This window comes from Piliocolobus tephrosceles, chromosome 2 (genome assembly GCF_002776525.5).
Source record: "Piliocolobus tephrosceles isolate RC106 chromosome 2, ASM277652v3, whole genome shotgun sequence".
NCBI classification, from domain to species: Eukaryota; Metazoa; Chordata; class Mammalia; order Primates; family Cercopithecidae; genus Piliocolobus; species Piliocolobus tephrosceles.
Window position 1 is genome coordinate 72,577,111 of NC_045435.1, and position 10,955 is coordinate 72,588,065.

At 41.0% G+C, this 10,955-nt stretch overlaps 1 protein-coding gene across 1 annotated transcript in view; it reads right to left on the minus strand.

Moving 5' to 3' along the window:
- Positions 1-6,376, minus strand: part of C2H3orf49 (chromosome 2 C3orf49 homolog) — a 32,084-nt gene extending 25,708 nt beyond the window's left edge. Inside the window, exons 1-2 of the mRNA XM_023200509.2 lie at positions 6,078-6,376; positions 232-551 (exon numbers count right to left, since the gene is read on the minus strand). Of these exons, the coding sequence (XP_023056277.1) occupies positions 232-551; positions 6,078-6,202 (445 nt within the window). The 5' untranslated portion in view covers positions 6,203-6,376. The remainder of the gene's footprint in view (positions 1-231; positions 552-6,077) is intronic.
- Between the last annotated feature and the right edge of the window lie 4,579 nt (positions 6,377-10,955).

The following is a 10,955-nucleotide window of genomic DNA, read 5'->3' on the forward strand; positions in this document are numbered from 1 at the left end:
ACACACACACACACACACACACACACACACACACATAGTATGAACATACAAGCCAAATGAGGATCTTGCTAGAATGTGGCTTCTGACTCAGAAGGTCCCAGGTAGAGCCTGAGATTCTGCATTTCAGACAAGCTCCTCAGGGCTGCCATACTGTTGTAGCAAGATAATCCATCCTAATTTCACTCTTCCTCTTGGCCTCAACCCAATGACAAATTGCCCATATTTGATTACCATTCTCTGAAAGCTTTCTCATTTTTGCTGTAAATAACTTGGGAGATGGAAGCTCCTTGACAATCCTAGGGAGAAGGCTCTGCGTGTTTGACAGTAGGGCTTCCTTATGGTCAGTGTAGCCCTCTTTGCTGGCACTTGCTGGCTTGCTTCTATACTTGTAGGACAGCATCCTCCCAAAAGCAGTCTTCACTTTTGTCATCAAATTTCTTTTCTGATTTTGTTGACTTTCGTGAAATCCCATGTCACTATCACTGGATGACTCCTCTTTAGGGACCAATACATTTTGTTTTAGTAAGTTGGTAGACACAGCTCTATGCCATCTAAACAAAATAAAAATGACTCATATTAGAGAAACTGAAAAGTTAAAAATGAATAATTTGAATCATTAAAACACAAACTTCAAGTGTGAACCAATTATACAATTCAGAAAAAAATAAAATAAAATTGAAGACCAAGAATCAAATCACAGAAAAATAAAGCCAAAGCAACTACTTGGTGTTTTGTTATCAAATTATAGTAATCTGGCCGCTATTTAATTTAAACACAATACTGTTAGAGGTAGGTTATATTATTAGCTTCATTTTACTTATGAGTAAACTGAGACATAGGTTAAATTAATTGACCAAGGACTGAATGCAGACTTTAATCCAGGTCTGACTGTTGGAATCCATGAACTTACATTGGCAAATTGGCAATCTTATTTCAATGATAGTTTGAGATAGTTTTTGCTAGATTTGGCAGTTTCAAAGTGAAAGTAATAGAAGATGAGAGAGTCTGCTAGAGTAGTGAATAAGGAGTAACCTCCAAGGCCCCATAAATACTGCATTTACATAAAACACTCATTTAGATAACATACTATAAATTCATATATAGCGACTACGTGTACCATCTTCATAATTTTGGCATTTTTTAATATGCAATAGACTAAACAATAGACAACATTTCCTGATAGCTTTCTGTGTGCTAAACACTCTTCCAAGTGCTTTCATGTGTATAATATAATTTAATCTTTATGTTCTCATCTCTACTTCACACATGAAGAAATTAAAGCTTGGAGAGATTAAATAATTTATGTCCAGGTTATCTGATTCTGAGGTCTGTGTTGTTAATCATTATGCTAGAATATCACCTATACTGTGATACAATTATTACCTAATATTCTTCCTCAATTAACTATTTTTTGTTAGCTTCACTCCAAGTAATAATATCCATGAAATTTCGGTATTTTTTAAAATTAAAATTTTAATGTCGAGATCATTATAGTTTCACATGCAGTTGTAAGAAATAGAGGGCGGGTGCCAGGCACGGTGGCTCAAGCCTGTAATCCCAGCACGTTGGGAGGCCGAGGCGGATGGATCAGGAGCTCAGGAGATCGAGACCATCCTGACTAACAAGGTAAAACCCGGTCTCTACTAAAAACACAAAATATTAGCCGGGTGTGGTAGTGGGTGCCTGTAGTCCCAGCTACTCGACAGGCTGAGGCAGGAGAATGGCGTGAGCCAGGGAGGCAGAGTTTGTAGTGAGCCAAGATTGCGCCACTGCACTCCAGCCTGGGTGACAGAGCGAGACTCCATCTCAAAAAAAAAAAAAAAAAAAAAAAGAAAGAAAGAAAGAAAGAAATACAGGGAGATTCTGTGTGCTCTTTACCTAGTTTCCCCAAATGGTGACATTTTGCAAAACTGTATTTTCACAACCAGCATGTTGACATTGATACAGTCAGGATATGGAACATTTCCAGTAACACCAAGATCCCTCATGTTTTATAGCCACACCCACTTTCCACTGGTCCCCCCCTTTCTTTTTTTTTTTTAAATTTATTATTTTTTATTATACTTTAAGTTCTAGGGTACATGTGCACAGCGTGCAGGTTTGTTACATATGTATACATGTGCCATGTTGGTGTGCTGTACCCATTAACTCATCATTTACATTAGGTATATCTCCTAATGCTATCCCTCCCCACTCCCCACAATAGGACCCGGTGTGTGATGTTCCCCTTCCTGTGTCCAAGTGATCTCATTGTTCAATTCCCACATATGAGTGAGAACATGCGGTATTTGGTTTTCTGTTCTTGTGATAGTTTGCTGAGAATGATGGTTTCCAGCTGCATCCATGTCCCTACAAAGGACACAAACTCATCCTTTTTTATGGCTGCATAGTATTCCATGGTGTATATGTGCCACATTTTCTTCATCCAGTCTGTCACTGATGGACATTTGGGTTGATTCCCAGTCTTTGCTATTGTGAATAGTGCCGCAATAAACATACATGTGCATGTGTCTTTATAGCAGCATGATTTATAATCCTTTGGGTATATACCCAGTAATGAGATGGCTGGGTCAAATGGTATTTCTAGTTCTAGATCCTTGAGGAATCGCCACACTGTTTTCCACAATGGTTGAACTAGTTTACAGTCCCACCAACAGTGTAAAAGTGTTCCTATTTCTCCACATCCTCTCCAGCACCTGTTGTTTTCTGATTTTTTAATGATCGCCATTCTAACTGGTATGAGATGGTATCTCATTGTAGTTTTGATTTGCATTTCTCTGATGGTGAATGATGATGAGCCTTTTTTCATGTGTCTGCTGGCTATATGAATGTTTTCTTTTGAGAAGTGTCTGTTCATATCCTTTGCCCACTTTTTGATGAGGTTGTTTGTTTTTTTCTAGTAAATTTGATTGAGTTCTTTATAGGTTCTGGATATTAGCCCTTTTTCAGATGAGTAGATTGCAAAAATTTTCTCCCATTCTGTAGGTTGCCTGTTCACTCTGATGGTAGTTTCTTTTGCTGTGCAGAAGCTCTTTAGTTTAATTAGATCCCATTTGTCAATTTTGGCTTTTGTTGCCATTGCTTTCTACTTATGGCTAGCCATAAGTAGAAAGCTGAAACTGGATCCTTTCCTTACTCCTTATACGAAAATTAATTCAAGATGGATTAGAGACTTAAATGTTAGACCTAAAACCATAAAAACCCTAGAAGAAAACCTAGGTAATACCATTCAGGAAAGAGGCATGGGCAAGGACTTCATGTCTAAAACACCAAAAAAAATGGTCCCCCCTTCTTAAACCGGTATCCACGAATCTGTCTTCTGTGTGTGTAATTCTTGTCCTTTCAAGAACGTTGTGTAAATGGAAATATACATCATGTAATTTTTTGAGATATGCTTTTTTCACTCAGCATAATTCTCTGAGCATTCACCCAGGTTTTGTGTATTAATTGTTCATATCTTTTTATTGCTGAGTAATAGTCCATTATATGAATGTACCACACTTTGTTTAACTACTCACTAATTGAAGGATATTTGGGTTGTTTCCAGTTTGGGGCTATTATGAATAAAGCTACTATAAGCATTTGTGTACAGGTTTTGTATGAACGTAAGTCTTCATTTCTCTGGGTGAAATCCCAGGTTTTATATTATGCTACTATATTATATTAAATATATAACATATATTTCTATTATGGATTAAAACAAATTTATAACCATTAACAATGTTCTTCATATATTACCTAAAATATCTCATGTACCATCAGTAGCATATGTACTACTCTCCAGGAAAACACGGTTCTAAACAGAACCCAAATCATTCAGCCTTTTTCTGTAATGATACATGGGGAGTAGTTCAGTGAGAGCCTAGACACTGGAGTTCAATGGTATTGGTTCAACTCAGGACAATCCCCAACTCTGTGACCTTGGGCATGTTAGGTAACTTCTATAAGCTTTCATCTTCTCATTTGAAAATGGGCATAGTCTTTTCAGAATTGTGAAAATAAAGGGAAATAATTCATATGTTTGGAACCTTAAAATGCATTCAATAAATGATACTTTTTATTACCATGTGGATCAGAACAATGCAGAAAATGTAAAAGGCAAGGAGAGAGCCCACACTAGAGGGCAAAATAAGGGAGAAGCTAGCAGCCTCTCTTCTGGGACCAAGGGCAGGGTTCTGCAAATTGTACATATACGACTTCTAGGGGGTGCTATTCAATTTCGTACTTAGACTTGCGTATAGTTATTATAATGATTTTCTGGCAGATGGCAGTAAAATGTCCTGAGGAGGGAGCATCATTTCCTAATTTGCCCAAAGATAACTTATGGGCTAGGATTAATCTCCCATAAAGCCCTCTGAGACTCCTTTAATAATAATTTAATTTGTAAGTGATTTTGCTACTATAAACATGTACACACATACACATACTCTGACACAGAACAACGCAAATACAATTTCAGAAGATTCAGGAATTTGGAAGACCACCCATGTTAAAAGCCCAGTTCTAAGTGGTCTCAGAATCTCTAGAAGGTGTTTCCCATTCCATCCTCCCCACTCTCATCTCCAATCTATCGAAAACGTAATTAACGGCTGGGCGCGGTGGCTCAAGCCTGTAATCCCAGCACTTTGAGAGGCCGAGACGGGCGGATCACGAGGTCAGGAGATCGAGACCATCCTGGCTAACACGGTGAAACCCCATCTCTACTAAAAAATACAAAAAACTAGCTGGGCGAGGTGGTGGGCGCCTGTAGTCCCAGCTACTCAGGAGGCTGAGGCAGGAGAATGGCGTGAACCCTAAAGGTGGAGCTAGCAGTGAGCTGAGATCTGGCCACTGCACTCCAGTTTGGGTGACAGAGTGAGACTCCGTCTCAAAAAAAAAAAAAAAAGAGAAAACGTAATTAACAAAGGTGATTTAAGCTCCAGAGCCTAGGAATACAACTGCTGCAACTTCTGAGCAGAACCCTCCCCTTCTTATGTTTTTTTTTTTTGAGATGGAGTCTCGCTCTATCGCCCAGGCTGGAGTGCAGTGGCCGGATCTCAGCTCACTGCAAGCTCCACCTCCCGGGTTTACGCCATTCTCCTGCCTCAGCCTCCCGAGTAGCTGGGACTACAGGTGCCCGCCACCTCGCCCGGCTAGTTTTTTGTATTTTTTAGTAGAGACGGGCTTTCACCGTGTTAGCCAGGATGGTCTCGATCTCCTGACCTCGTGATCCGCCCGTCTCGGCCTCCCAAAGTGCTGGGATTACAGGCTTGAGCCACCGCGCCCGGCCAACCCTTCTTATGTTTTTAAATATTTTTGTGTTGGTACTGAATGTATTTGGTTGTATTGCTTCCCCCGGAGCTCCTACTTTTCATTCAAAGTGGAAATCTCTGCAGTATTTTATTTTGTCCATGGAAGTTCCTAAGCTTGGTCTTTGATGCTTCCAGGACTCATTAAAACACCTCACTTCTACATGTCTGAACTATAGCCCATTGACCTGGTAAGAAAGAAGCACAAAGAAATTGGAAAATAAATCACCACACTAATTTTCCAAATTAAAATACATTATATTTTGGATGTTTCACACCTGTCTGTATGGTTTTGTCACTGACAAAAAATAGGAGGTCTAAGGCAGTCTTAATGTTACATTAAACAATGTGTCCATAGTGAAATGTGATTAGTACATATTTCAGCAGCCCAAATTGCTGGGGTAGGAAAAAAAAGCACTGATCGTGGACCTATTTTGAAAAATGCACTAATGACTTTTCAAAGTAATAGTATTTTCATGGGACGTGAGATGTCTAAAATTCTGATGCTGAAATATCAACATAGAATCAGTACTTATTTTAGTCTTCTATGCCACATTAAAATTCAATTTCAAGTGTAAAGAAAAGGTTTTCCCTGTTACAGTAAAGACCTTTCTGATCATAAAATGAAGCTTACATTGTCGCACTAGATTTCTTGATTCAATGCAGTACCCTCCCCAGCAATCCATCCAGAGTCCTCATTTTTAAATGCAGTGCTTAAAAGGACATGCCACTATGCCAAACCTAAAGACTCTCATTTGACAGAAAAGGAAATGAATCTCTGTTACCTACCTTTCTATCCCCTTCCTTTTGAATGGGCCATTTTTCTTCTTGAGTTGCTGGAATCTTCGGCACTGTCCAACTTTTCCGTAGGCAATCTTAAAGGGTTCTGGTAGATAAAGCTGAGGTCGGGCCATTTTTGTCAACTTCACCTGTAGTAGCTGTTTTGGACTGTTTTAGTTCTTGAACTTACAGACTTCGATGCAAAAATCATCCAGTGACTGAATGTACTGTCAAGGTGTGGGCTATTTGGAATAAAATATGTAGGAAATTTTTAGAGTCTTTCCCTTATTCCCTTCCAAGTGTCAGAGACATTATTTGTGGGACTGGCCCTGTTTACAACTTCACAGAGGTCACCAATGATGTATTTGACTGAGCTGTGTGAAATTCCATGGACCTTTATGGAACACTTCACAGATTCTTGAACAAGGCAAATGCAGAAATGATGATCTGATTGCATCAACACTGGCATTTGGATAGCAAAAAACAAAACAAAACAACAGCAACAACAACAACAACAAAAAACACCCATGCACTAATTGACCACCACATTCAGAAGTCATATTTGACCTCTGAAGGGGAAGGCACCTATAGCAATACGAACGATCTGTTGATTAACACAAGTTGAGCTTCTGTTAGATCTCTCAGTTACAGCTGGTGAATGTTCTCTGTGTCCTGTGGGTCACATATGACAAGGCCAGTTGTTGTTTGGACATCTCAAAATGTACCCCAAGGGTGGTTTTCATTACATCTTGGAATTTTGTAGTGGTCTCTCAAAGTACATTGGTGAATTGAAGACCTTGATCCACCCCTCCCTTCCAACATTGCCCCATTTATTTCGTGGTAAAGAGCAAATTCTGCCTGGGATGGAATTTCTCACCACAAGGTGGCAGCAGACACTAGGATTTATTCCTGTCACCCTCTCGCGCTTTGAGTTGTTCAGTCAAGTAACTAGATGCTTAACAAGAAAAACTCCTCTAGAAAGGTTCTGGGAGTTACAACAATTACTCTGCTTTCTGCGTTTGCATTAATCAATAATCTGGAGCATACTTCTCAAGCTTTCAAGTGCATACAAATTTCCTGGAGGTCTTTTTAAGATGCAGATTTCGATACAGTACATCTGGGGTGGGATCCAAGAATTTGCACTCCTAGCAAACCCCCAGGTGATGCTGATGATGCCGGACGGCGCTTGGAGTAGTGAGGGTCTTGTATGTTTCAGTACTGGGGGAAAGAGCTTTAAAATGCTCTAGAATGAAGTGTATAATGTTGAGGGGCTAAGAGAGTGGATGTGGGAATTATGCCTGAGTTCTCATTTCTAGCTTAGCCATGTGACCTTGGTCAATTCATTTTTAACCTATCCATACTTGTTTTCTCATCCCTAAAGTGGCACTAATCATAGTGCCCAAGCCATAGTTTTACAGCAAAATTCAAGTGAAATAGAAATTCTGCTGCAGCAGGGAATGAGACCCAGGAATCCATATTTTAGGAGAGTGGGTGCAGATGTTCCTCTGTCCCTTATTTGAGAAGCGCTGAAGTAGAGTGTATCTAATATGCCTTGGACATGTGCTCCTCCCTGGTCTGTTTTTCCTCATCTGTTGGCATCCTCAGAGCACAATAAGTAATAGGTGCTTGAATAAATGAATAATTTCTTTAGCAACAGGGCAATATTTTTCGTGCAATTATTGGCACTCCTGTCTGAATTCTGTTGTATTTCATCAATTATCTAGATAAATGAGATGAGTTTTATGCTAAGAAAGAGAGCTGTTTTTTATTTGTGCATAGGTGTCTATGTGCATGTCTGTGTGTGTGCATGTCTGCATGTATGTGTGTATGTAATAGGCTGAAACATTTGCAGCTGTGGCATCTGTGACAAAACTTGTAGGTTCCCAAAGGAGTCCTGAAGCAAATGATAGAACTAGGAAGAGTGGGATGGGGGGAAAGAGTTGGAGTATAGAGAGACATCAATTTTGAGCTGTGTCTGGATTTGCATTCTAGATCTACCCCTTCCAAGCTTATGTGTCCTTGGGCAGGTAATGAAAGCCTCTTTGGACCTTCATTTTCTTGTTCATAAAATAGGAATAATAACTGCTACCTCCCAAGGTTCTTTGAGTCATTCAGTTATTCAACAAATATTTGAATGCCTAGTGGTTGCCAGGCACCACCCTAGACACCAGGGATACTGCAGTGAACAACATACACAAAATCTCTGAACTCATATAACTTAATATGCTGTGGGAGATGCAGGTGACAAACAAGGAAATGAACATTTTAATTTCAGTTGGTAGTAAATGTTATGAAGAAAGTAGAAGAGGATGGTGGGATAGAGTGACTGAGGATGAGGAGTGACTTCAGATGGGGCATTAGGAAAGCCTGCCCAATGAGGTCATTGGTCCCGAATGCTGAATGGAGAAAAGAGCCAATCGTGTGAAAATTTGTGTGACCCAGGCAGATGAAATAGCATATGCCAAAGCGCGGAGGTGGAAGAAGCCCAGTGTCTTTGAAAATGTGGAAGAAAGTGGCCAGGCGCGGTGGCTCACGCCTGTAATCCCAGTACTTTGGGAGGCCAACGGGGGGCGGATCACGAGGTCAGTAGATTGAGAACATCCTGGCTAACACGGTGAAATCCGGTCTCTACTAAAAATATAAAAAAGTTAGCTGGGCGTGCAGGCGCCTGTAGTCCCAGCTACTCGGGAGTCAAGATTGTGCCACTGCACTCCAGCCTGGGCGACAGAGCAAGACTGTCTAAAAAAAAAAAAAAGAAAGACAAAGGTGGAAGAAAGTTAGGGTGGCTAGAGCAAAGAGGTAGATGTGTGATAAGCTGGAGAGGGCCAAACCTCTTGAGTCCTATAGATCAGATTAAAGATTTTTGTCTTGATCTTCAGAGCAATGGGGAGTTGTTGAGGTTTTTTTTGGTTTTGTTTTTTTGAAACAGCACCTTACTCTGTCACCCAGGTTGGAGTGCAGTGGCACCATCTCAGCTCACTGCAACATCTGCTTCATGGGTTCAAGCGATTCTTGTGCCTCAGCCTCCTGAGTAGCTGGGGTTACAGGGACGTGCCACCATGTCCAGCTAATTTTTTGTATTTTTAGTAGAAACAAGGTTTCACCATGTTGTCCAGGCTGGTCTTGAACTCCTGAGCTCAGGTGATCCACCTGCCTCAGCCTCCCAAAGTGCTGGGATTATAGGCTTACGGATGGTTTTTTAGGGAACTCCTTCATAATTTGTTCAGGGAAATGGGATTCAGTTGTGAAGAAAATGACTAGAATCCTTGCCCAGGAATTACAATTCTAGTGGAGGACACAGACACCAAATACGTTACCCAATGGAAAATTTTTTCAGGTACTGATAAAAAATGCTATGAGAAAAACAGAAAAACAAAAACAAAATAAAAAAGAAGAAGAAGAAAAGAGAGTAAAAAATAAATAAATAAAAAGAAAAACAGGCCAGGCGCGGTGGCTCATGCCTGTAATCCCGGCACTTTGGGAGGCCGAGGCGGGCAGATCATGAGGTCAAGAGATCAAGACCACCCTGGCCAACATGGTGAAACCCCGTCTCTCCTAAAAATACAAAAATTAGCTGTGCATGGTGGTGCATGCCTGTAGTTCCAGCTACTCAGGAGGATGAGGGAAGAGAATTGCTTGAACCCAGGAGGCAGAGGTTGCAGTGAGCTGAGATCAGGCCACTGCACTCCGGCCTGGCGACAGAGCGAGACTCCGTCTCAAAAAAAAAAAAAAAAAAAAAAGGTAGAAAAACATGGTAGAAAGCGACTGGGAGTGGGCACTCCTCCAAAATGATCAATAAAGATCGCTTAAGGAGGTGGTGTTTGAAGTGAGACATTTAATGTTGAAAAAGAGACAAAGTATGTTGAGATCTGGGAGAGGTATTTCCAAGGCAAAAAACTACATGAGCAAAGGTTCACAGGCAGGTGCAAACCAGCATGTTTGAGGGCAGGAAGAAGACCAGTGTGGTGGGAACATAGGTGACATGGGGAAGGCATAGTTATGCATATGTTTTTAAAAGGTTGCTGTGTGCAGCTTGGAGAATACATTGGGGAGGAAAAAGTGAGTGTTGAAAAGTCATTAGGTAGGCACTTGGTCCAGGCCGTCAACAGATGGGGGTGAGGAGTACCAGAAGTGTGCAGATCCAGGTTAATATGTAAGAAGTTAAATACTGAAATGAACTAGGATATGGGGGAGATACAGTTTGGATATGTGTCGCTGCCCAAATCTCACGTTGAAATGTAATTGCCAATGTTGAAGGTGGGGCCTGGTGGGAAGTGATTGGATCATGGGGCAGTTTCTCACCCATGGTTTTGTACCATCCCCTGTTACTGTCCTCATGATATCAAGTGCGTTCTTGCAAGATCTGGTTGTTTAAAAGTGCGTGGCACTCCCCGCCCTCTCTCTTGCCCCTGCTTTCACCTAGTGATGTGCAAGCACCCACTTTGCCTTCAGCCAGGATTGTGAGCTTCCAGAGGCATCCCCAAAATAGATGCTGGTGCCATGCTTCCTGTACAGCCTGCAGAACCATGAGCCAATTAAACATTCTTTTCTAGTAAATTACCCAGTATCAGGTATTTCTTTATAGTAGTGCAACAACAGTCAGCTATAGGGGATGAGTAGAGAGAAGGAGATACTAAGTTGGGGTGTTAAGTTGTTGCTGTATTCCAGTGGTTTAACTAAAGGGGGAACAGTGGAACTAAAGAGAAGGGCACCCATTCAGGAGTCCCCCATCAGTCGACTCTCCTTATCAACTACCCTTCACAGGACATGGCTTGGAGCTATCCCCGTGTGATCATTCCCTGGACGTTTGTAAATGTCCCTCTGAAAAGCCAAAAAGCCAGCTGTAGCAGGAAAAAACCAGGTCAAAACACAATTTCCCTTGTTCTC